A 20,789-nucleotide genomic window follows, 5' to 3' on the forward strand; every position below is an offset into this window, starting at 1 on the left:
CATCAGCTATGTAGGCGATACCCCGCAGAATCGTAGGGAAGGAAGACAGAATGGTTTCTTTTGCCGTTCCAGCCTCAATATGCTCTTGAATCTTAGAGAGCCAGTGCTCCAGATTGCGAGCCACTACTGTGACAGCCAACTCAGGTTTCAAGTTACCAATTGTTGAATCCCACGTCTTTTTAAGGAGAGAGTCTATTCTCTTATCCATGACATCCACCAGGGCCCCCATGTCCTCAAAAGCCAGGTCAGTGTGTCTGGAAACCTGGGAGAAAGCAGCATCTAACTTGGGATTTTTATTCCAGATAGATGTAGGATCATCCGAAAACGGAAATCTCCTCTTTAAGGATCTAGAAAAAAAAGGATTTCCTTTCGGGATCCTGCCACTCCTTTTTGATAGTTTCAACCAGTACTTCATGAACTGGAAAAACCTTTCTCTTTTGTTCCCCCAAGCCTCTGTACATCTGGTCATGAAGGGTCAGGGGTTTCCTGTCCTCCTGAATACCGAGGGTTGTATAAATAGCCCCTAAGAGGTCCTCTACCTCCTCTAGGGATAATTTATATCTGGAGGATCTCCTGGACTCCCCGTCCTGGTCCTCCCCCTCTGAACCATCCTGGGAATCGGAGGAGGAACTATCTGGCTGTCTTAGTTCCACTCCGGAAGGCCCTGGAGCTTCCTCTGCCCTAACTGAAGTTGCAGGTTGGGCAGGAGCAGAGACCTGCGCCTGAGGCGGGGTTGTATCCTGGGGAGCTGGACTAATGGGAGGTTGAAACCTTTCAAATAAGGCTTTAAATGAAGAAAAGGTGGACGAGAGCTCTTTAACTGAGGCTGCAAGTCCTGACTCCTGTTCAGAGTCCCTCTCCTTAACAAGGGAGTCTATGCACTCCCTACACAAGACCTTTGTCCATGCCTCCCCTAATGTGTCCCTGCAAGAGGCACACCTCCTCTTAGAGCTATGGGTAGACTTAGATTTTTCTGTAGCCTTCTGAAATACAAGAAAGGAAAAACAAACATTTGTCACTTTTTTTTTTTTTTTTTTTTAAAAAACAAGGATACAACCCTGGGAGTGCACTAGACCCTCCTTCATCTATGGGGATCTGAGCCTCCCTCCCCTGACCACCCAGGGTATCTGCCCCCCCATGACAGGAACCATCCTAGGTAAAGAGTACTTTTCCCCAAGGCACTCTTACCTTAGGAAGGCTGGAGGTAGTGTCCGTTGGTTGAGCATCCGCTTCCGACATGACTTGCAGGTGGTTGCTACTACCGAGTCCAACGCTGCCTGTGCGCGTCCCAGACTCGTCTCCAGCCTGTGCCTGGCTTCCCTATCAGCCCTGCGACCCGGAACCGGAAGCCGCGGTTCAAAGGCAAGCCCCCGCCCTTCCGCCGGAAATGACGTCGCCCGTCGTCCGGCCCGCCTAGTTCCAAAAAGAGAGCGGCCTGTAAAGTATACAGGAAGGGCGGACGCCAGCCTGCTGCAGCCCTGTGACCGCGATAGGGAACCCCCACAGCCTGAAGCTGCGCTCAGCAAGGAAGTGGTGGCCACCGAATCGAGGGGTAAGTCCCCCCCATGCCCATAAGAAGCCCCTGCTCCCATTTACAGGCTCAAAAAAAAACAAATAACAGCCACAGTCCCCTGACTGAAAAGCCTGGTTCCTTGCACAGTGTCTCCCCACCGGAGGAAACACTAATACTGAGGTCTGGCAGGGGGAAGTGAGAATTTATGGGCTGGCGCAGTGTTTCCTAAGAGGAAGAGGAGGAGACTATCTCTCATGGTGGCTGTCCTGAAAGACGAAAGGGGAAAATTTGTTAAAACAGGTTTTCGTTAATTCGGATATCTCCGAATTAACGAATTTGTCGAAATTCATTAAAAGACAAACTTGAAACGAAGGGCATTACAAGGTCGTATTATGGGGTATCTCAGCCAATGGGCAGGGGTTTTCTTGAATCCCTTGGCCTGCTGGGAGGACCTATATATTTGGGGGGAGTCAGGTGATCGATGTTCTATGCTACCTGTTTGGGTGGATGGGTGTTGTATTGTCTAGGCCATAGATTGGGCCTATCCCGGGCACAGCTGGAAGCTAGGCTGTCTGAGGGAACTACAAGGAGTGATTGTAGTGGAAGTAAAGAACTGTTATGCTTTGTGTTAGGAACTGTTAAAGACTGTTGCCATGGGAGACAGCATTCCTACAGGTGCAGATGTGGCGTCTCGCTGGATGCCTTTCCTTGCATGGTTGTCCTGTTGAAGTCAGAGTCTGGACAATTGCAAATTGCAACTACCCAATGGTGTCCTGTCCCTAACCCGCTCTTCCCCAAACGTTTGTTAAGAGAAATAAACTCTTTTGCACTCAAGTAGTGTCTGGCACCCAATAACTAACTTTCTTGCACCCACCAGATACAGAAGCATGTCAGCTGTCTCTGGCCCTGGAAGTTTTCATTAGGCCGAAGGAGGCCTGGGACCTTGCTACATATGATACACGTCACACTGATTCAATGTGTCATTGGATCAGTGTTATATCCGGGAGGCGAGACTTTGTTACAGTCCTCCACCTCGCACAGACGAGGACATTATCACATCCACCTGTCACTCAGCCACAGACAGAAGATAATTGGTTCCTAAAGGCAACACAGACAGTTTATGTTTCAGACACTTTCACCTCCCAGACATACTGCACATACCACCCAGACCCACAATGACCCCCCCACCCATTACACTGAGAACCCTTCCTCAGCTATTCCTTATACCCATTTCCCCCCAACATTGAGATGGGTCATATCCCCAGTCAGGCCAGCAGACCCGGCATGCCTCTGTCCCTCACTTCACACAGCCATCATACTTCCTGCAACACAGCACTATCAGACACCTGGCCGCCACTTCTCTCCCTGGATGTGGTTGCTGTCACTCAAGGATTATCCCCACCCATCACTCTCCAGCTTCTCATCGACTAAGACAGCTGTCACGCTAGACTTTTTCCCCACCCACGGACACCCGCAAAAGTCAGGCAATCTCCTGGCTGGGCCTGTCACTCAGCCACAGACAGAATACAAAGCAGCCGTACTCCGGCCACTCGGTCTTGTGTCTGAGTGACAGGCCCAGCCGGGAGATCGCCCGACGCTTGCGGTTGTCTGTGGGCCCACAGCCAAATGCCGGAGACTCCCAAGAGGGTAAAAATTCTGTGAGAATTAGAAATCACCGACAAATAAGGATAGGGAAGTAGGCCTGCCGTCCTGCAAGATTTCTTAGAAACACCATTACCGGTAAGTGCAACTGGTAAATTTTCTCCAGTCATCTTCCAGGACAGCACACCTGAGACGATGAACAAGAAGCTCAGGCCTACCTTAGGGTGGGACCACCGACTGTAGGACTTTCCTGCCGAACGGCAGGTCCTGAGGCGCCAATAGCTCTACCCTATTGTGCCTCAGAAAGGTGTTCTGGCTTGTCCATGTGGATGCCTTGCAGATCTGGTCACTTGATGAACCCACCCTCTCTGCACAGGAGGTCACCAGCAATCTTGTAGCATGAGCCTTAAGGTGAGCCAGGACTTCTACCTGAGTTTTACCACCGCGTTGTCTGAAGATCTGAACTTGTTTCCCCCAGATCTGGTCCTTGAAAACCTCTAAGGCCTTTCTGACTGCCAGGAGCTCCCTGAAGGAGAAGGCCCTGCTTTGACCTTGGTCCCAGGAACCCTGGGCACGGAGGTCCTCCAAGTGGCCCCCATCCTCAAGCACTTGTCGGTTTTCACGCTTACTGGATTTGGGACAGGACCTGCTCCAAGTCAGTCCCGACAAGCAGAGATCCCTCAAAGGGTATACCACAAATACGTGACTTTGACGTGTAGTCTCCATCCCACGTCTTTACCCAAAGCACTCTCCTGGCAGAATTCAAGGGGGCTGCAATCTCTACCGCTTTGCCGATTACCTCCAGGGAATCTGACACCTCCTTGGTATTGGTATCTCGCGATACATGGTCTAACAGTTTGTTGACCCATGCGTCCACATTCCTGGCAACAGGACCCATAGCTGCTGCATTGGCATCCCAGGTCCTACATAGCAGGGTTTCCGATCTACTTAATCGCGGATATTACCAAAATCTTTCGAATGCGAGATCTGAGTGCTTGGACACCTGAACTAGGGGAAGCGTCCAGCCTCGGTACCTTTCCCTCTTCCTCCTCTCCAAAAGGGACATCTGCACTTCCATGTCTTGAGCCTTCGTACCCATCTCTCAGGTTCCTTCCATTCTCTCAAGATTATGTCCTTGAGGGATTGGTGGGCGGGAAGGGACTTTACCTGTGGTCTGCACAGCCCACTATGGATCCTATCCTGAGACCTGCATCGATGGTTGTCGAATATCCTCAGGATGCATAGATTGCTCCGAGGAGACCCTCCATGTCCTCTGCTGAAAAGAGGTGCTTTCCAGGCCTAGCTTACTCGCTATCCTGATTGTCCTGGTCTGGATATTCCCCCTCCTCCAGGCATCTCTGCTCTGAGGCCTCTGCCTCCTCCAAGTAACAAGGGGCAGGCGCTCTTTGGGATCCCCTGTGTTACCTGCTGAAGTTCCCTCCTGAGAGGGGGGGGGGGGGGGGGAGCCCTCCCTACAGGAAGGGGCTTCCACCTGCCGACTGGCCCCAACTGTAGAGTCGCCAGCATCTCCGATTGCAGTGTGTAATGACATATTCGGCGACCCATCGCAGTTTGCTACGGAAGTGACGTTTCGTTGCCGCCATCTTGCTACACCCCACACTCAAGATACACTAAGAAGGGGGAAAGTGGACATGCTGTTATACGTATTTATAACAGTAAAGTGAGTTTCTATAGTGAAATACAAGACTTAGAACTCTGACTACTTACATGTTGCATATTAAAAGCAGCGAACTTCTGTCAGATTAGCAAACCTGTGAGATGAGTAGGGTTGCCGCTGCTTTTAAAATTCAAGATCTAAGTAGTCAGACGGAGTTGTAAGTACTGTATTTCACTAGATAAACTGACTTTACTGTTATATATACACACACGTGTAAAATGCAAAACTCCGGTGGGTGCAACATGTCCGCTTTCCCCCTTCTTAGTGTATCCTTATTATGGATGACTGTGGGGTGTAGCAAGATGGCGGTGACGAAACATCACTTCCGTAGCAAACTGCGATGGCTCGCCGAATAGGTCGTTACACAGTGCAAGGCAATCTTTCATGACCAGTGCAGCCTCCTCGCCTGCAAATTTATGGATGCACTTAAAGTGGTTGTAAACCCTTTACAATCACTTTTTACTAAAGGCAAGTCTATAATTAGGCTTACCTGTAGCTACACTGGACATCTCCTAAACCTGCACAGTTTAGGAGATATCCCCTGTATTTGCATGCGCCGAGGTCATTGGCACACGCGCCCTTAAGCAAACTCAAGCAATGGCACGTACGAGCCGTTGCTTCAGTTAGACTGTGCCATTACCGGCGGCTCCGGCCAATTATATCGCCAGAGCTTCGTTCACAGGTAAGCAATTCACAATGAGCTAGTATGCTATGCATACTAGCTCATTATGCCGGTCTTGAGTTTTGTTTGTTTTTTTATGGTTTACAACCACTTTAAAAGCAAAACAGCTTGGTGTGATCCTGCGGAAGCTGGTCGTTGCAGTACCCACAACACTTAGACCGGGAGGGGACTTTGAACTTGGACCTGCTGGCGGTCCCCTGGGCAGGGCATTCGGTTTCTGCCAAAAGAAAAAGCAGACGCCCATTAGTAGCCCTACTGTGCCCCCTAGACATGTGCACTGCCAAAAAAATCGTTTTAGTTTCTTTTTTTTTTTTTCAAATTTGGCTGTTAGTGAACATAACAAATTTATCCGAAGTTACGAATTAACCAATGCTGCATCTTAACAAATGGAACAAGATTAAAAAAGTTAATTATTGTTATTATTAATTCATTACATTCCATTCGTTTGGATACGGCATTCATTACTTCTGATAATTCGTAACTTCGGATACATTTGTATTTGTTACGTTCACCAACAGCCAAATTTGAAAGGAAATTACAATACCTATAATTAGTAATAGTTAAGTTATTATTAGTTAATTTCAGATTTACAAGTTTACGAATGTACAAATTTACGAATATTTGGAAAAATTCATTAAACGGGTTTTCGTTAATTCGGATATTTCCGAATTAACGAATTTGTCGAAATTCGTTAAAAACGAATTCAAAACGAATTGCACATGTCTAGTGCCCCCACTGTGGTGTCCTGTAGTGGCGAGTAATAAGGTCACGCCTACCCTTAAACCCCCCCCCCGTGGTCTCAAGTGCTGTGGCTGAACCCAGCCTCTCTTTCTCCATCCGGTAAAACAAAACAAAAAAGCAAAGCAAAAGGAAGGTTTTGCTGCATACTTGTGGCAAACCATCAAGAACTGGGGGACAGAGGGAAGGGTGGGACCTTTAAAACTGTTGATTGCATTTCTTGTCAGGTGAAAGCAGTCATTTCTCAGGTGTGCCGTCCTGGAAGATGACTGGAGAAAAAAAAAAAAAAAGTTTTTTTTTGGGTAATTCCACATACTATACACACCCATGCAAGTGTGTCATAATACATTCCAAAGTTCAGCTGATACCTATAAGGTTTGTAACTTATACGCCAGTTAAATTTAGCCCAATCACTTTCGTTTTGCTTTTCCACCATGGCAGCTGCTGACCTGGGAGCTGAGCTGCTCTGCTCGATTTGCAGGGATATCTACACAGATCCAGTCACCCTGAACTGTGGCCATAACTATTGCCAGATATGCATTCAGAATCTACTGTTTACCCAGGACAGTTTTAGGATTTATACTTGCCCAGACTGCAGGACTCAGTTTTCAAACCGCCCAACGGTGGAGAAGAACACGACCCTCTGCAACATCACCGAGCAGTACCGCGCAAGACTACAAATAGAAGAGGAGATGGGAAAGTGCCCCCTTCACCGCCACCAGCTCCTGGAATATTACTGCTTCGAGGACATGGCCCGGATCTGTGCTGCCTGTTGTGCAAGCGCCCAACACAGGGGACATCAACTGAGGCCCTTGAGTGAGGCAGCTGAAAAGATACGTCAGGATTCGAGGAACCTCCTTGAACAGTTGGTCTCAGATGATGAGATAGACAGGAAAGTCCAAGGTTTGCAAGAACATATGCGGGAAATAAAGGAAAAGTCTGCTACCATGAAGGAAAGCTTCACCGTTTTGTTCCAGGACATCGAGAGCCGGTTGACTGATCTTCGGAGAAGAGTCCTGATGGAGATCTCCAATCAGGAACAGCAAGCATCACTCTTGACCTCCAGTATGATCGAGCAGCTGAAGGTAATGAAAGATGATCTCTATTGTAAAATAATCTGCATTGAGGACCTGTCCAATATGACTGATGATCTAACAGTCCTTCGGACTGAGCTTCCTGATCTTTCCTGCCCGAACATAGAGGACCCTCCACAATCCAGATATAGACGAGGACCTTATCACAAAGACTTTAAGCATGGGTCTAGCGGATTTAGCGATTGTTGGATAACAACAGGGTCTGGTGTCATATTTCTGGAGTTTCTCTGTCAATGTTTCTGCGTTTATGGGTAACGGTGTTTTGGTATTATCCAGAGTTTGAATTGGATCTGTCATAAATCCGTTACATTTCTGTTTCCTATTCCCAAAGATCACCCAGGCTAATCCTTGCAATTCCATGGTTTTAAAAGGGTTTCTTTCCGACCTACAACCAAGCAAGCTTTCCTGGGGCCGGTCTGGAATGTCGTTTCAGCTCTTGGCTCCGGACCCTCTAACGCAAACTTGAAAGGGGCCATGGCTGACAGGATGATTGATGACCGTGGGCGACAAAGAGCAAAGGATCAACAGGCACCTAAAGATTGACATGGACAATGCCAAAGTACAGCAGGACAGACAGTACTGTTGAGAAGGACTGTCCCATAAATACTGTGATTCGTCAAAAGTCTAGATGGGATGGCAATGGGGTTGGGTTTGAATGGTGAGCAAGGAAGAGAAATTTCCCCTTTCCCTTTGGATCATGGCTTGGGCCTAAGCCTCATGGCGCTGGCCCTCTCTTCAACATCTGAGCATAGCTGGAATAAACAAGCCTCGCTGAGGGCCTTGTGATAAGTATCTATGATGTTCTTGTATTATATGTTCTGATCGTTGGTCTGTGGTTTTTTTATATCTTTCTCACTCTATTTCACGTTAGCTTACTTATTTCCTTGGGAAATAAATAAGACTTTATTACTTATAAACTGTGCGTTTGGTTTCATAGCTAACCTTGTATTATTGTGATATCAACAGTAACATGTGGTCAGAGTTTTAATAGACTAACTATAGGGATTAGATGAATATACAGATACAATAAATATTTATTGTATCATAATTACTTCAGCGATTGAAGCAAATGGTAACTAACTTTGTGCCGAAAGCTTTAAACATGACCCTAAAAACACAAACACATCCGATAGCAACGTGACACATCTCCTGAAGAAACCGCATCTTGGTCAGCAAGCAACCAGGGTCACCCAGAAAGTGGAGGAGAGGTTTGAATACAACCAAGTTGTAAGCAACAGTAGGATATTTCTTGTTTAGGCTGGGTTCACACTGGTCTGACAAACGCTCCGACATTGGGAGCTCATGTCGCATGACATGTGAAATTCAATGTTTCCCTATGGGAGTCGTCCTAACTGGTCCGACACAAGTCGTTCCGACTTTAGAAATGCTCCCTGTACTACTTTGGTCCGACTTTGATCCTACTTCAGCCTATTGACTATCATTGAAGTCGGATCGCCGCCTCGCATGATCCGACTTTGGCATGAGACTTGTGCTCAGATGATCTTGAGGGGGAACTCCGTGCCAAATTTTAAAATAAAAAACCAGCATGGGTTCCCCCTCCAAGAGCATACTAGGCCCTTGGGTCTGGTATGGATCTTAAGGGGAACCCCCTATGCTGAAAAAAAAATGGCGTGGGGGTTCCCCCAAATCCATACCAGACCCTTATTCGAGCACGGCCGATCAGGAATGGGGGTGGGGACTAGCGAGCCAACGGCCAGGGTTATCGGGAAGAGGCCCTTGTCCTCATCAACATGGGGACAAGGTGCTTTGGGGTGGGGGGCCCTGCCCCAAAGCACCAACTCCCCCATGTTGAGGGCATGCGGCCTTGTATGGTTCAGGAGGGGGGGGCGCTCGCTCCTCCCCACCCCCATTCCTGACTGGCTGGGCTGCGTTCTCGGATAAGGGTCTGGTATGGATTTGGGGGGGACCCCCACGCGTAGGTGGGTTCCCGTTAAGGTCCATACCAGACCCAAGGACCTGGTATGGTCTTGGAGGGGGGAACCCATGCCGTTTTTTTTGTTTAAAATTTGGCGCGGAGTTCCCCCTCAAGATTCATACCAAACACAGTGGCATGTGGCTTCATGTCGCAGGGCAAAGTCGGATCCGAAGTAGGACGGCTGTCGTGTCGCACCAGTGTGAACCCGGCCTCAGACATTACCAGCCATGAGTATTCAGCCACACACCAGAAAAAGATTTCACAGGTGACTTTGCATCCCTCTTCAAACAGATTTAGGATCTTTCTAGACTAAGAAGCCGGCCAGCTGTCATCTTACGAGCCGCGTGACCAGGCAGAGCATCTGCACCCAGCCGCTACACTTTGCATTGTGGGTATGGACTGCCTGGGTCAGAATCACCAGAAAAAAAAAAAAAAAAAAAAAAAAAAAAAAAAAAGGGGGGAAAAACCTGCCACTAATATTTCTAGTGAGCGGACACTTACTGTACAAAAGGACATATTGCACATTTCCAGAACTGCTATCTGCAGTCACCCAGCTACCCTTCAAGTAGAGGTAAACCCCCAACTTGGAGGGCTGTGTCAAACAATTGACATTTTTTATTACTAAAGCTGAACGCAAGATATTTAATTTTCATAGTTATATTGTCCAGCTTGGACCACGCCAAGTACGTATGTGCCATAACTGCATGACCCCTTTGGAAACTGAAAGTCATGGGGGCAGCGATGACTCAATCACCACCTCATCCAAAACAGAGAAGGCTTTTGCATACATTGGAGTAAAATGCAAAGCATTCTCCATGCCGAGTGAGCAACCTGTTGTGTTCACCATACACCAGGTTAGACGCTCGGTGTGGGACCTGGAAGACAATGGCGATCACTGTGGTAGTGGTGACAACAGCAATTCTCTTCCACAAGTATGGCTCATACAGTATTTACATTGGTTCAAAATGGACCAGTAACAATAGAAAAAAAAAAAAATTCATACCCGGAATTCGGCTTAAGGCTTGGTTTTCACCCATTGTTACATCATGTCTCTGCCACCCCCCCATTTAGTTACCTCTTTATGGAGAATTCTATAGGGGAGTGCGACACTATCACCTGGCCTTGGAACATCCATGATAGGTGGGCGTGCAAGAGGGTGTTGGTACCATTTGTTTAGCGGGTTATGTGAGGAGTAGGAGTTCAGGCAGGAAGTAGAGAAAACAGGCGTGGCCAGGTGAGGCCGATGTGGGACTTGTTAGAGCCTATTCTACAAAGATGTTGTGCGTTTAGTGATTGGCATTCCCCGCATTGGGGGATTAGCAGAAGGCCCAACGCCCCGATAGAAAGGCTTGAGGTGGGAAAGTGTAGATGGCTGCTACTATTATTGACCAGATGCTGTATACCCTGAAATGGTCTACCTCAGCGTTGTGAAAGTAAAGCTCTGAAAATGTATTGGACTTACCTCTTCTTGCCTATCCTTTGAACTCAGGCGGGAAGATTGTGGAGCAAGTGTTGGGCATGGTGATGCACATGTGCTGGTGAGTACATGCTTCTCAGCTTCCACTGGTGGTGGTGACTCGCACTAACGTGAAATTAGGACAAGAGACCCGTTTGTGGTACCCAAGAATTTATTATGGCCACGTTCTAATGGAGCTGAGAGTCCAACCCGAGACATCTCACCAATGGAGCAGTCAGAGATATAAGGGTGCCATGTCCTCCCCCAGGCCAATAACCATACAAAGATTAAGCAAAACCGGTATGATCGATATCCTATAAATAAATAATATTTTGAGTAAAATGGGACTCAAAAAAAAAAAAAAAAAAAGATAGAGATAGAGATTTTAAAAAAGGTTTACACAACCCGGAGAAAATAGATATACTAGAAGAAGTTCAGCAACCCCCTAAGGCTCAGTTCACACTGCAGCGATGCGGGAACCCTGGGAATCCACTGCGGGTTCCCGCATCACATGTCTCCTGGTGGCAGATCACACTGTCCTACGCAAACTGCCGGGAGTGTCAATTGAAAAGTTTGACGCCCCCAAATCAGTTTGCATATCGCAGTGCGAATATGAAACCCATGTGATCTGATTCTGCTGTGGGAAAAAAAAAAAAAAAAAACACCACACTCTATCTGTACAACTGAAATTGCATCACACAGAGATTGCATGCGATTTGCACTGTGAACCACATCCGATATCGCACCAGTGGGAACCAGCCCCAATACTTGTATATTGCTGGAAATACAAGTTATATACACCTTGTGGGGAGGTGTATAGTCCTGACACAGTTTGAAAATTGAAATTCTTCAGGGGTTCAAAGTTAAAAACATTATCCCAAAGCGTTGGGGCTATACACCTCCCTACAAGTTGTACAACCCCTGGCCAAAAGTATGGAATCTTGAGACAGTCAGACTTCAAAACTAATTTTCATTTAACATTCTGGCTTTAAGAAACACTTAAAAGAAGAAAAAAAAAAAAAAAAAAAAAAAACACTAACAAATAGCAGGAGTTGTAGAAGGTTAAACACAGGCAGCTCCTTCACCGCTTCAAGTCACTGTCCTTGATGTGCGGGAACGAGTCCGACCGCCGACGGGGAAGAACTCAAGTATGCCTTGCTGATTAGATGCAGACACAGAGCTAGCTGCTGTTAGTGGCCGGCTTAATGTACACAGGACGTTTTTACAACCTCTCCTGAGGAATTTAACTTGACAGATAGTAACCCACATTTTGTGTTTTGGAGAAAAAAAAAAAAAAAAAAAATATATATATTATATATACACACACACACACACACACACACTTTTTTTTTTTTTTTTTAAATAGTCAAAAATTAAAACTGCCTGTAAATGAAACGTGGCTAAAAACGCGAGTTACCACTTGAAATGGCTCTAAACTCAGCTTCTGAACTCATTTTTTTGCTTTCTAAAAAAGGCCTCTAACCTCAACTGCCTAAAAACGACATTAAACCAACCTGTATAAAATGCACACATAAGACTGGATGAGTTCAGGGGCAGCTGAAAAAAAAAAAAAAAAAAAAAAAAAAAAAAAAAAAGCATCCAACTGCCTCCGAACGTCCGTTTACCAGCAGCCATGTACATGAGGCCTAATGCTGGCCATAGACTATACGAAAAATCAGCTGAAAAATCGTTCATATAGACACTTCGTTCGTTTTTCGGCAAGTTAACGGGCACAAATCGATAATAGTTTGACGTTTTTGTGGAAAAAAAAAAAAAAAAAAAAAAAAAAAAAAGCGAACGGCAAGTTTGGAAAATTTCTGCCGAACGTATGATAAATTGCAAGGTTAATGCGTTTCCCGTCCGAACTGTCTGCACTAGATATATGTAAAAAAAAAAAAAAAAAAAAAAAAAAAAAAAAAAAAAAGGATTTATGTCCACTGAACGATTTATCGGTCATTACATGATGGCACAATCGTTTGCGGTCACGGTCGAACATTCGTTTTTCCAAAATGTGTTCGCCCGATTTTTCGTATAGTGTATGGCCAGCATTAGCATGTTGGATGCACTCCGCCTCTCCGTCCCATGGAATCCAAAAAAAGCCAGAGGATTGCAGGCAGGGGTTTGTAGAGGGCTGCATGGGAACGAGATCATCTGTAGGTCATCTGTGGATCACCTGTTGCCCGATTTTCAGGGGAGGACTGCAGATCAGTAAGATCAGGTCTCAGCTGGAGCACGTCTAGCACACTCCCTCCTCCATGACCAACCACTCCCCACAATACATTCTAAGGTTCAGCTGATACCTATAAGGTTTGTAACTTATACACCAGTTAAATTTAGCCCATTCACTTTCGTTTTGCTTTCCCACCATGGCAGCTGCTGACCTGGGAGCTGAACTGCTCTGCTCGATTTGCAGGGATATCTACACGGATCCAGTCACCCTGAACTGTGGCCATAACTATTGCCAGATATGCATTCAGAATCTACTGTTTACCCAGGACAGTTCCGGGGTTTATACTTGCCCAGACTGCAGGACTCAGTTTTCAAACCGCCCAACGGTGGAGAAGAACACAACCCTCTGCAACATCACCGAGCAGTACCGTGCAAGACTACAAATAGAAGAGGAGATGGGAAAGTGCCCCCTTCACCGCCACCAGCTCCTGGAATATTACTGCTTCGAGGACATGGCCCGGATCTGTGCTGCCTGTTGTGCAAGCGCCCAACACAGGGGACATCAACTGAGGCCCTTGAGTGAGGCAGCTGAAAAGATACGTCAGGATTCGAGGAACCTCCTTGAACAGTTGGTCTCAGGAGATGAGATAGACAGGAAAGTCCAACGTTTGCAAGAACATATGCGGGAAATAAAGGAAAAGTCTGCTACCATGAAGGAAAGCTTCACCGTTTTGTTCCAGGACATTGAGAGCCGGTTGACTGATCTTCGGAGAAGAGTCCTGATGGAGATCTCCAATCAGGAACAGCAAGCATCACTCCTGACCTCCAGTATGATCGAGCAGCTGAAGGTAATGAAAGATGATCTCTATTGTAAAATAATCTGCATTGAGGACCTGTCCAATATGACCGATGATCTAATAGTCCTTCAAAATGAGCTTCCTGATCTTTCCTGCCCGAACGTACAGGACCTTCGCAATCCAGATCTAGACGAGGACCTTATCACAAAGACTTTAAACATGGGTCTAGCGGATATAATGATTGACGCAAGTGGCAACACATCTCCTGAAGAAACCGAATCTTGGTCAGCAAGCAACCAGGGTCACCTAGAAAGTGGAGAGGTTTGAATACAACCAAGGTGTAAGCAACAGTAGGATTTTTCTTGGGTAGACATTACTAGCCACGAGTATTCAGCCACACCCCAGAAGATGATTTCACAGGTGACTTTGCATCCCTCCTCGAACAGATTCAGGATCTTTCTAGACTAAGAAGCCAGTGTTGTGCCAAGATCGGTTTCCAACAAAATCTGTTTCCCCTGGCTCTCGGCTGAGATCGGAACTCCGCTCCTCCAGCTCCTCCTACTTTCCTCCGAATGCAAATCATCCTTCTACCCCTCCTATTTAATATTAAATTACTGTTATCCCTCCTATTATTTTTAGACACTGGAAGTTCTCCCTGCAGTCCCTATTATTACTCCTACCACCTATTATATCAGTATACACATCATCATCTCTTCCTATTATTTAATCTAATTTTTTAATTTCCCCTCCTAATTTATATTATTTGTTAACCCTTCTATTATTTTACATTATTACACCTCCCATTGTTTTATCAAATATTGTTTATTGCCCCTCCTATTTTATCTATACAGTATTATATATTACTCATCATAATTACACCGCCCATTATTTTTTATGATTATTAATATTACATTTATCCCGATTGATATTATTGATCACACCCATCATCATTCATTGTTACACTCCCTGGTATTTATCACTCTCCACATTCACATGGGGGGCCGAACTGTCCAGGACTAGTGATGGGATATGGAAGGGGCGCTGAGTAATTGCAGTAAGAATTAAGCCATGGGAATAAAGAAGGAATTCCTATATAGTGAGAGTGAGGATTGTCCTGACATAAATTTTTGGGTAAGTTCATACAGAGAGGTGTCAGGTTGGGGGCTCAGAGAATCACAGGATGATGTGCGGTCACTTGAAGGAGCAGGAGTGCTAGGGACACTGGACACACTGGGGTGACTGGGGACACTATACACACTGGGTACATTAGAGACACTGAAAAACACTGAAGACACTGGAGACATTAGGGACTGAACACACTGGGGTCACAGGAGACACTGAAAACACCGGGGACACTATACACACTGGGTACATTAGAGACACTGAGGTCACTGAAAACACTGGAGACATTAGGGACTTGAGACACTGGGGTCACTGAACACATAGGAGACACTGAAGACACTAGGGACATTGGAACCAGTAGAGACAATGGGCACACTGGGGATCAAAGACACTGAGGTCACCGAGATCACTGTAGTTTTACGAGTCGAGTGCCCAGGCAGGGCATCTGCACCCAGCCACTACACTTTGCATTGTGGGTATGGACTGCCTGGGTCAGACTCACCAGTCTACGACAGGCTTCTTTCCCAAAACCCATCAATGCCATTGTTTTGTCACTCCGACGTACCAATAAACTACAAAAAGGATTTCAGTGTTGTCTCTTTCTACTGTTTATACTTTGAACCGGTGCCTGGTTCTCAGCTGGGAAGGTTGTGGGATGAAGTGTCAGGCATGGTAATGTACATTGCTTGGCTCCCTCTGGGGGAGAGAGAGGACTCACATCAATGGGCAGCACAGTGGCCAAGTGGTTCTGCCTAGCAGCACTGGGGTCATTGGTTTGAATCCCAACCATGGCACTACCTGCCTGCGTGGGTTTCCTCTCACACTCCAAAAGACATGATGGTAGGTTAATTGGCTTCTGTCTAAATTGGCCCCTAGAATCAACAGGTTATTTCTTTGCACTTATCAAAATTCTCTTGATAATTAGAGAAGAAACTTGTCACTGAAGTAATATTTGAGCTCTTCCAAATACAGAACACACACCCATGCAACTTTATCTGCCATGTAATATGTATCAGGCTTGTAACCAATACTTAGGGTTAAATTTAGCCCATTCACTTTCATTTTGCTTTTCCACCATGGCGGTTGCTGACTTAGGAGCTGATAAAATATAAAAATCTAGGTGGTTACCCCACGATATGAGGAGAGGATTACTCGCCAACTCACCGGTTAGGTGTGGTCTATGCCTAAGCAGAAGCCAAAAAAAAAAAAAAAAAAAAAAAAGGGGAAAAGCTGTCGAGTACAGACTGTAGAAGTAGGCAAAAACAAACAAACATTTTAACCACTTCAGCCCCAGAAGATTTGGCTGCTGAATGACCAGGCCATTTTTCGCGATTCGGCACTGCGTCGCTTTAACTGACAATTGCGCAGTCATGCAACGTTGTACCCAAACAAAAATGACGTCCTTCCCCCCCCCCCCCACTCTTTTGGTGGTATTTAATCAGCTCTGCAGTTTTTATTTTTTTTTTTTTTATAGCGCAAAAAAGAATTAATATATCCCACCACACAATATTTTGTACTTTTTGCTAAAAAAAAAAAAAAAAAAAAAAAAAAAAAAAAGCAAATTTCTCAGTTTAGGCCAATAAGTATTTTGTATTTTTCTACATAAAAAAAATAAATAAAAAAAGTTTGGCAATAAGCGTATTGGTTTGCGCAAAAGTTATAGTGTCTACAAAATAGGGGATACATTTATAGCATTGTTATTTTTTTTTACTAGTAATGGCGGCGATCCACAATTTTTATCGTGACTGCGACATTATGGCAAACACATCGGACAATTTTGACACATTTTTGGGACCATTGGCATTTATACAGCGATCAGTGCTATAAAAATGCATTGATTACTGTAAAAAAAAAAAAAAAAAAAAAAAAAAAAAAAAAAGGTCACTGGCAGTTAAGCAGTTAACACTAGGGGGCAGTGAAGGGGGTTGTGTTCCCTGGGAGGTGATTCTAACTGAGGTGGGAGGGGACTGACTAGAGGAAGCGACGCATTGTGGTTCCTAGCTAATAGAACACACGATCTGTCACTCCTCTCAGAACAGAGATTTGTGTGTTCACACACACCTTCCGTGTTCTGTCCCTCGTGCTCGCGATCGCTCAGCGCCAGCGGTCATTGCGACTGTCGGCCACGAGCATCGGCACCCCCGTAGTGCAGCGGGTGCATGCACCTGCCATCCCAATCCCGCAAGCCGACGTATAGCTACGACGGTTCGTGGGATCATACCGACCTGCCGCTGTAAAATGACGGTGGCTGGTCGGCAAGCGGTTAATGGAAAATAAGTTAAAAATGCTCATCTCTAAGCCGGGATACCGCCATGATGTTTGACTTTCACATGAACGCAGCCCCGCCTTGTCCCGGGCATCGGTGAGCGCGTACACCGGAGAGGGGAGAAGGAGAGACAGAAAAGGCCATGTGTGCACGAGCAGGGTGGCCACACACACTCAATGGACCATACCGGCAGAGGGTCCAGCGCCCGCCCATACATCAGTATCGGACCCCAATACTGTTAGCTGGAGTTTGATTTGGCTTTTACTTTTGGTCTGCAGGACAGAGCACTGTGGCAAGCTAGTTGGGGGAGGGGGGGGGGGGTTAGTGACACCATGGGGCACCATTCGTTGACCTGGCCATACAGTCCCCCTAAAGTCTGAAGGGCAGTAAACTTGTCCTTTGTAAAGATTTCAAATTGGTGCGGCACCGCAAAGTCAGCCCCGCGCAGATTGCCGGCAATAGGATGCAACTTGACCTGTCAAATCGCATGACAAGTCACTTCAATGTGAATGGAGGCTAAAGGGACCGATAGACCTTTCCTAAATGGAAACATCGAAACCAACATCTCCTACCTCTTTAAAAAAAAAATTTCTTTTTTCTTTTTTTAAATGAATAAGTTACCACAGCACGCATGTTGGACAAATAGCTACACTGAACACCACACCAGGATTAGCTTTAGAAGGCGCGGTTGGGCTTTTTGCTGGTACTAAACAGAACTGTAAGGAGTGGTGGTTGTAGGGCATGTTGAGAAGAGTCACAAGTTTCTCTGATGCCAATGCTGAGCTCTTGAAATTGCCTGACTGAGCCAATAGCGTCTTACGTTCATTCATGAACACCAATCACCGGCTGTATAATTGAAGCCATTGGATTATCACAGGTGTCTCCAAATGGCGGCCCTTTGCTGGCCTTTATCCAGCCCTTGGGGCATTATTCTTCCCAATGATATGAGGCACCACCCCCCCCCCCCCCCCCCCCCCCCCACTGACACCAGTGACAGGGCAACTATTCCTCTCCCTACTAACCACCAACCCCAATGGTCAGTTCACACCACATGCAGTCCAGCAAGTTTATTTTCTGCATAAAAAAAAAAAAAAAAAAAAAAAAAGGACAAGAGAAGTAGAACATGCTGCATTTTTCCTGCACTGGAATGCAGTAAAAAGCATCAAAATCGCAGCCAGAACACTACTCTCATAGGCCACAATCTTGCTTGGGGAAGAGTGGGGGGGGGGGGGCAGTGCAAGGTCTGAAGCCGGGTTCACACTATTGCGAATTGGATAAGGGGTTCCCCGCAATTTGCATAGCAGGAGATTGTGACTGGCTCTCTATGGAGCCGGTTCACACATCTCTGCAGCGGCTGCGGTGCGAATTGCAGAGGAGTCCTGTGCGTCTTTTGGTCCATTTCAGCCAAAAATTTGGGCTGAAATCAGACCTGTGAATGGGGACACAGCGGACCCCCTGCTGGGAGGCGGAGCGTGCTGCAGTGTGAACCCGGCCTCAAGGACTGTCAACTGGCTCTTTGTTGGAAAAAGTTTGGAGACCTCTGGATAAGAGCCAGGTAACTAGCATTTTCCAACAGAAGCCAGATTTCAGAACAGACCTTCATTAAACCCTCCAATTCTCTCACTCTGCATGCGATGTGGATTGGAAATTTCCTGTAGCAGCTGACCGATTGCACATTATGCAAAGCCGCAGAGAAGGGGGATATGAGGAAACTTATCCTGGCACCCGCCATATAAAAAAAATAAATAAAACCAAACCACACCACAGCCATTTTCACAGGAGAGGACGGGGATGATAAATACATCACTGAATCATCCGGCTGAACTGGTGTTACCGGTAAAATAATTCAACCCAGACACACCGCAGTCCCAAGTCGCAGGACGAGTCACACAAGTGTGAAAGGGCCTAAGGAGCCATTGAGAAACACACACGATCGTTCACAGCCAATCAATCATTAACATATAACTACTTCAGGCGCAGAGATGTCCTCCTTCCTGTACACTTGCTCCATCCAAGTTCCTGGCTCTTTGGGGGGGGGGGTGTCAGTATGGCAGCCAGAGAATTGCCATTTTATTAGCAGTCTATTTTGTTACAATATAGTTTTCTTTAAATAGATCAGTGGCCCATTCTCAAAAAGAAACACTATTACTCTCCTCCCCCCACCAAATATATATATCGCACGCATAGATATAAACATGCCAGGAGTCAAGTTTTAGGGTGTCCAGTGCCAGGTTTAGAAGGGGGCAACTGCCTGCCCCCCCCCCCCCCCCCCCATAATACATTTAATTAAATGTATCATGGGAAGTAATATTTTGCCAGCCATCTGTAAAATGTTTTACTCTGGACTGCTACATTGTATCTTTTTTCCTTTTCAAAACCAACATTTTAGCAGCTCAAGCAAACCACACAGAGACATGACACCCCCCCCCCCCCCCCCACACACACACATTGTGTCATACATTATAAAAAGGAGTGACTTTGTTTAGTGGGACTATTTGTTGGAATTGTGTATGAAGTCAGTATTCTCTCTCTCTCGTTATCTGTTGCAATTTTTTTTTTAATTTAAATGTGGTGGATTGCAACAGATAACGAGAGAGAGAGAATACTGACTTCATACACAATTCCAACAAATAGTCCATTTCCCTGCAAAGGTACATTTACAAAAGTATAAAAATATCCCACAGAGGTGATCAGTATGACCACAGTGTGTGTGTGTGTGTGTATATATATATATATATATATATATATATATATATGTATATATGTGTGTGTGTGTGTGTGTGTGTGTGTGTGTGTGTGTGTGTGTGTGTGTGTGTGTGTGTGTGTGTGTGTGTGTGTGTGTGTGTGTGTGTGTGTGTGTGTGTGTGTGTGTGTGTGTGTGTGTGTGTGTGTGTGGTGTCATGTCTCTGTGTGGTTTGCTTGAGCTGCTAAAATGTTGGTTTTTAAAAGGAAAAAAAAAGATACAATGTAGCAGTCCAGAGTAAAACATTTTATAGATGGCAGGCAAAATATTACTTCCCATGATACATTTAATTAAATGTATTATGGGGGGGGGGGCAGGCAATTGCCCCCTTCTAAACCTGGCACTGGACACCCTAAAACTTGATTCCTGGTATGTTTAGATCTATGCATGCGTGCGTTTTTGTTTGAGATATTAAAGAGATAGAGAGAGAGAGATATAGATATAGATATACACACTCCCCCCACCCAAAAAGGTGTAATGCCCGGTACACATGATGAGATTATCGGACAAATGATTTTTTTTTTTTTGCATGCTAATCTCAGATCGAATCTGATGAGTTTACTAAAGTCACGAAAATTCCCGTACGACAAAAAAAAAAAAAAAAAAAAAAAAAAAATTATATATATATATATATATATATATATATATATATATATATATATATATATATATATATATATTAATAATAATTTAGAAGTGATGTCATGTGTTGTAATGCATTTTCAAACGATAGCTGTATTGATTAATCGAAAAATTGTACAATCTGGCATCGTACAGAAAAAAAAAGAAAAAGGGAAGGCCAAAATTATTATAATAAATATCAGATAAACTTTCATGATTGGCTCTCGAAAGCTAACGATCCAATTATCGTACGATCACTTCGAAAGCGGTATTTTCGGTACGGATTTCCTGATCGTGTGTACGGGGTGCAGAAATCTGACCCTACTGGTGCCCAACACGTACCCTGCCATGAACTGGTACCGGTAAAAAGAA

General features: G+C 45.5%; 1 protein-coding gene across 1 annotated transcript; it reads left to right on the top strand.

Annotated features, from left to right (window-relative positions):
* Positions 1–6,547: 6,547 nt before the first annotated feature.
* Positions 6,548–8,099, top strand: LOC141114387 (E3 ubiquitin-protein ligase TRIM17-like). Its single transcript, XM_073608036.1, has one exon. It carries the CDS (start codon positions 6,648–6,650, stop codon positions 7,560–7,562), a length of 915 nt encoding a protein of 304 aa, XP_073464137.1. The 5' UTR covers positions 6,548–6,647; the 3' UTR covers positions 7,563–8,099.
* Positions 8,100–20,789: the final 12,690 nt, after the last annotated feature.

The sequence above is a fragment of the Aquarana catesbeiana genome, linkage group LG12 (assembly GCF_042186555.1).
Source record: "Aquarana catesbeiana isolate 2022-GZ linkage group LG12, ASM4218655v1, whole genome shotgun sequence".
NCBI classification, from domain to species: domain Eukaryota; kingdom Metazoa; phylum Chordata; class Amphibia; order Anura; family Ranidae; genus Aquarana; species Aquarana catesbeiana.